At 53.5% G+C, this 6,131-nt stretch overlaps 1 protein-coding gene across 1 annotated transcript in view; it reads left to right on the forward strand.

Annotated features, from left to right (window-relative positions):
* DIP2C (disco interacting protein 2 homolog C) overlaps window positions 1-6,131 on the forward strand; it is a 281,152-nt gene that overhangs the window by 183,023 nt on the left and 91,998 nt on the right. Inside the window, exons 17-19 of the mRNA XM_073879852.1 lie at window positions 714-807; window positions 906-1,025; window positions 2,250-2,364. Coding sequence (XP_073735953.1) covers window positions 714-807; window positions 906-1,025; window positions 2,250-2,364 — 329 coding nt within the window. The remainder of the gene's footprint in view (window positions 1-713; window positions 808-905; window positions 1,026-2,249; window positions 2,365-6,131) is intronic.

Consider the following 6,131-nt stretch of genomic DNA (forward strand, 5'->3'; position numbering starts at 1 on the left):
CGGGAGTGAGCACGCAGACCCCTCCCCAGGGGCTCGCGGGAAACAGCATCTTTCCTCCCCGCTCCTGGCGTTCAGACTGCAGTGATGTTACTCACGTCTTGGGTTCGGGGCACTTTTCCCTTGCGCGTGATTTGGCTGTGATGTTCTTGCTCTTTTTCCTTTCTGTGAGTCTGTGTTTGTGAATATTGTGGAAGGCGGCTCCGTTATGCTGCAGGGGGACCTTCTTATGGGTCTCCCCGTGGTGACAGTTCTGCTCCTGTGCCCCATCGTTGTTAGTGCTGTCTGATGAGGGAGGACGGTTCGAAGCTGCAGCGGGTCTGTGGACACACAGCCTTGTTATTTAAGACGTGCTCAGCCCTTAGCACATGCACAGTGTGACTGCTCGCGGGCTGGCCGTGCGTGCCCTAGATGATCTCCACTCCCTGCTTCTCTAAGCTTGTGCTGGAACTGTGTCTTTGCAGAGGTAGAGAATTCTAGTGGCTTTTGCCCGAGTGATGGGACATAAATACAGAAAGCAGGATTTGTGGTTTCTCAGGCAAAATTTGTTAGGAGGAGGGCACACGAGCTTCGTCTAGACTGCTCTTGGTTCCCAGTGTGGAGCAGGGAGCAAGCTCGTGATGGGCCCAAGCCCCTTGTGTCCTCACGTCCAGCCTGGCGGGGGGTGGTGCCTCTCCTGCTAGCATTTGGCAGTCACCCCCATGTGTTGCTTGCAGAGTGTCATGAACATGATGCACGTGATCAGCATCCCATACTCGCTGATGAAGGTGAACCCCCTCTCCTGGATTCAGAAGGTCTGCCAGTACAAAGGTACGTCTCCAGGGCCCTCAGGTGTGTGGTTCCCTCTTTTAATATCTCGCGGTCTGATGGTGTGCTTATTAATGCTCTGCTCTCCACTGTTCCCACAGCAAAAGTGGCTTGTGTGAAATCCAGGGACATGCACTGGGCGCTAGTTGCACATAGAGATCAGAGAGACATCAACCTCTCTTCCCTCCGGATGCTGATCGTGGCTGACGGTGCAAATCCCTGTAAGTGACCCACCTGCTCTGCCTGGAGGTGCAGCCGGCAGCCAGAGAGAGCCTCGTTCTCCACGTCCCGTTTCTGCACTTTGCTTTTCCTTTTCTAGTTGTTGCCTCGGTTAGGAAGCTGCCTTAAGTTAATGACCTCCCAGTGTGACTCACCAAAGCCTCGAGGCAGCACACTCAGTGGCGGGGAGCCAGGAGCCTGCAGGCCCACCGCCCTGGGCTCGAGGCCTGGTGTTTCCACATCCTGATTCCATAGAGAAAAATCCCAGCTTTCTGGTTTTAATCCTTCTCTTTCTTTAGCTGCAAAATGGTACCTAAATCATAAGATTTTATGAGGATTAAATGAAGTGGTTCCTCTGTCTTGGGATGTTTTGTGCTCAGGAAATAGTAACTATTATTATTTTATGGTCTATAGTAATTTTATTGATCAGGGAAGTAATTTGTCATTTTAATGGAATTTTGTTATCAAATCCTATAGGAAACACCACCCAGGTAAAGCAAATTAGCAGTCCCATAGAATGCCGTTAACCTACCTTGAGAAATACCACCCTGGGTTGAAACAAACACAGCTAGCTTGTTTTTGATGAGAGTGAGTGAGCCAGAAGCAGAGTGAGTGAAGGAGAACGTGTGTTTCTGTCCATCTGTAAACAGTGCCACGTGTACATTTGTAAATTAAAGCAGCACATACTTTTCTCAGGGAAAATCTGATAACGCAAATGGGGGCTTGCAATCAGAGGATTTAGTATACATGGTTCTTGCATTTCCCAGAGAACTCCGTGAATTGCGAGCTGCTTTAAGGCATCTGGTTTGAGCCACTGTCTGCTGAAACCAGGCTGACCTGTGTTAGGAAGTGGTCTCACGGGTGGGCGCCTGGTGGTGACTCCCCGATCTCACCAGGTGCGCTGATACAGGAGAGAGTTTTCTTCGCTTAGTTTAGACATACTCATCTCGGAGACATGCATATGGAACATGGCGGAGCAAGCCTAGGGGAAGGCTCACAAGCTCATCGGCCACAGAAACATTTAAATACAGAGGTTACACTTGTAATCCTTGAGTTCTGTTGGCCTGAGAGGATCACCTCTCACGGTAACGTGAGTAGTTAGCGGTACTGAATGGAGCATGTTTCCACGCAGCCGGCCTCAGCCCCACCTGAGAGGCGGGAGTGGTGGGGTGGCCGCGGTTGACGCCATGCTTCCGCGGGCTGACTGTCACCCCTTCCACCTGCAGGGTCCATCTCGTCCTGTGACGCATTTCTCAACGTCTTCCAGAGTAAAGGCCTGCGTCAGGAGGTCATCTGTCCTTGCGCCAGCTCCCCAGAGGCTCTCACCGTGGCCATCCGGAGGTACAGCTGGGCCCTGCAGGGCCAGCCCAGGCGGGGGGCTGCCCACTGCAGCTCACGTCCGCGGGGCAGGGAGGGCAGGACCCAGCCTGTTGGGGACCAGCTTCGTTTCCTTGCATGCGCAGGAATGGGCCCTTCAGGGTGGTCCACATTTGCTAGTCAGAAACCCTCTCTCCCTCTGGGCAGTGACCCTGTCGCCCAAGTAAGTGGACGCCCATGTGCTCTCACCCACATGTTCATGTGCCGGCATCTGGGCCAGGTGTTATTCTGGGGCGGGTTGGGTGCATGCTGTCTGGTTTGAGTGCAGTGTTTGCAGCCGGGCCTGTGGACATGCCCAGTGCACCACGACACCCTGAATTTTTAAAAACCCTGGTTTTCTGAGCTGTCAAGCTGTGGTTGGCCCATTGCAGGGCTCCAGTGTGCACGTGGGTGCGGGGCCTGCATCGCTCATGCCCTCGGTGGTGGGTCAGTCTGCCTCACCACCTGCCCCAGCGCCGCGCACACCGTTATGGGCACCATGGTTATGGCCGCGTGAAGCTGGTCCCACCCAGGCTGAGAGGTGCAGGGAAGGCCTCTCTGATTGTCACCCGCCGTCCACCATTCTCACAACGTGGGAAGGGAGTGTTGGCATCATCTGGGTATTTCCAGCTCGGGATCTGACTTGTTTCTCGGTATCTTTGCGTCCGTCCGCTCATGAGGTTTTGCTCTGCGGCACATGAACGTGCTCCACTGTAGGAGGCGCATGTGAGTTCCGCCCTGTTACCGACAAGCTGGGCTTCCCAAAAGTACTCACTGGGAGATTGTTTGTAAATGAGATGCTTTCTCACAGTTTTAGCTGATAGTGTAAAATTAGCCAGACTGTCTAACGGGCTGGGAAATCAAAAACCTTTAGCATATCAGGAGCAAGTTTAATTTTGATTGAACCAGAAATCAGAAGTCCGTAACAGTTTAAACTGATGAGGAAAAATGGCACCATGAACGACCTTTGTTAGAAGGTGTCACAGCTGTCCTAGCAGGAGGCGCTCCCCAAACAGTATCCCGAGTAGAAGTCTGGCCTCGGACAGAGTGCTGGAGGCCGCGCTGGTGGATGGGCCGGCACCCCGTTCTTCCGAGATCAGGATTCAGCTGTCCGGGTGCAGCCCAGCCACGACCCGGCCACAGGGTCCCGGGCGGCTCCTCTCTCCGCGGCCTCCGCGGCCTCCCACCTGAAAGTGTTAGGGTTGCGCCGCGGTGTGACAGCGCCGGTGCCACAGGTAAGTCACCAGGTGAGGGACTGAGACACATGGACACTCCAGCTGTTAGCGTCCGATGGTGTTTATCGTGTGCTCTTTCTAGAAATCTGTTCTCTGTGCGTTAGGGTTATGGAGTATGCCAGAGTTGATTGGCACAGGGAGGAGTCAGTGAAGGACTTGTAATTGTTTCTTTAAAAATGTCGAAAAATCGCTAAAATCTTTAAGAAGATTAAGAAACGGGCAAATTAAGTGCTGCTATTCCCTGGGCTCATGTTCAGTGGCCTCCAGTACACCTCCCCTGGGGTCAGAGTCTGAACACGTCCCCGCGCGTCGCCGTGCTCCTCACGCATCCCTGTGCGTCCCCGTGTGTCCCCGCGTGTACCTATGCTACGCACACATCCCTCTATATCCCTACATGTCCCCGTGTATCCCTGTGCTCCCTAATGTCTCCATGGTCCTCACACATCCCTGCGTGTCCCTGCACGTCCCCACGCAACCCCTGCACAGACCTGCCTTAGCTGAGTCTGCACCATTATCGGGCTGGGAGGGGTGGTTTCAGAGTCCCTCGACCTTCACTACCAGAGCTGGTAGACATTGCTGCTCCTGTGTGTGAGGCAGTGGACTGGCCAGCTCCCACTCTGAGCAGAGGAAAGAGCAGTCATACTTGCAGAGACACGAGTCCACCAGCCAGCCTTGCTTTGAACTGAGTTGGCTTCTCTCACAGCCAACTGCAGCCTGGTGGCCACTCTCACATCCTCAAAGTCTCATCTGCTATTTCCCAATTAGCTGGGGGAAGAGCAGGGAGCCAGGACAGGGCAGCGGATACCAGTGAGCTCAGAGAGAGGCTCACTCTTTCCTCAAACACCATTGATTGACAGGCAGAGTGATTTCACGTCCGTCACCCCTACAGTGAAAAATACCATACAGCTGAAAGGTGCATCAGTAACACGAAGAAACTCTCGGTTTCCCTAACATATAGTCTGTAATCCTTGCTTATATTCTGGTTTACAGACTTTGAAATAAAGTGGTCTCTGCCTGGTGGCTCACCCTGAGCTTTTTTCTAAATGAAGACACCATCTTCTCCCAGAGAATCCTGGGCTCGTTGGCCACCTTCCGGGTCTCTCCGCAGACCCACCACTCTTTCAGTGCTCAAGAATCACAGGAATGCGCATTAACTGCTCATGGCTGCGTGTCTGGAAGGGGAAGTGAGAGACTCACATTGCTGGGACCCACTTACCACAGGCAGAGCGTTCCCGCCTCACGCGGGTCAGTGGTGGCTCGAGTGTTGGCCTCTGGCGGGTGCGGCAAAGTTGCTCCAGAGGAACAGCTGAGCCTGACATCGTCTGTGCCACCCTGTCCTTGCCGAAGCCGTGAGGGTTTAAACGTGTCTGTTCATTTTGCCGTGAAGCTTCCAGGCTGCCTATTTCAGAATAAAGATACGAGCCCTGTGCTGGGGGATGGCCCCATGGGGATAGCCCAGTGTGTCCTGAGGACTCTCGACGACGGTCGGCTGGCCCTGGGCCTCATGGTCACTCCTGGGGACAGCGAAGTGTGATCCCTTCCACTTTGCTCCTACATAAAGCAAGGGGCCATAAGATCCACAGGGAAAAGGTCTAGTTTTAATGCTAAGGTATTTGTGTTTCCCTATTGACGTATTGGTTGTAGCCAAATAAAGATAATTTTGGAAAAGATCCTTGTAAGAAATAGAGGGTCTTTATACATTATGGTTTCATCCCTTCGAAGCACTCACAAGCACATAAATGTCTCTGCACCGTTCGCACTGTCCTTCTTGGTTTCACATCTGTCTGTGCCTGTGACCAAAATCAAAGTAGAAGGATATTCTAGAAATCTAGACTAAAATCCCCACAAAGACACCTGAAGTGAAAAGGCAGAAGAAGCAGGCTGCAGGTAGCGTTAAAAATCGTGCTGCAGTTCTTAAAACCAGTGCTTTTGGACAGTGCCTCGTGTGTCTTGGCTGAGTGACTTCATGTCCTGGAGACGTCCGGGGTCCTGGGGAAACGCGGCCTCTGACTGCACGCTACCACCCGGAGTGGATCCAGAGAACCGCGCCCTGCTCCGTCCTGTGCACACGGGCGAGGAACCGTGCTGTGTGGGCCGAAGCCGCCAGCACGCCCCTTATGCTGAGAAGCTGCGTGGTGGTGCTCCGGTGGGACTTGGCATCACAGACTGCGTCCTCACCTCTGGGAGAGAATCTGTGGGTCCCGTGGACACAGTGCAGGCTGCACTGCAAGACCGGGCAGCTGGTGGGTGTCCGCCAGATGCGTGCTGGGGCATCACGCCCCTTGCGTTGTCTGCCCAGAGCGGTATAGATTCAGGAGGGTTCTTTAAAAAAGTGTCATTGTGATTTCAAGGCCACCTTATGCAGCAGAAAGAGGCAGGTCTTTACAGTGACTGACCCTCTGCCACGTCCCCGTGGACCAGTTATCCTCTGAGACCCTCGATTTCTCCACCCACAGAGGAAGAAAATATGAACTGGTGTGTGTGCTAACACGTGTGCACAAACACCCCGGTCCCTGA

The sequence above is a fragment of the Callorhinus ursinus genome, unplaced genomic scaffold (genome assembly GCF_003265705.2).
Source record: "Callorhinus ursinus isolate GAN/ISIS: 27379988/994484 unplaced genomic scaffold, GSC_fseal_2.0 scaffold36, whole genome shotgun sequence".
NCBI classification, from domain to species: Eukaryota; Metazoa; Chordata; class Mammalia; order Carnivora; family Otariidae; genus Callorhinus; species Callorhinus ursinus.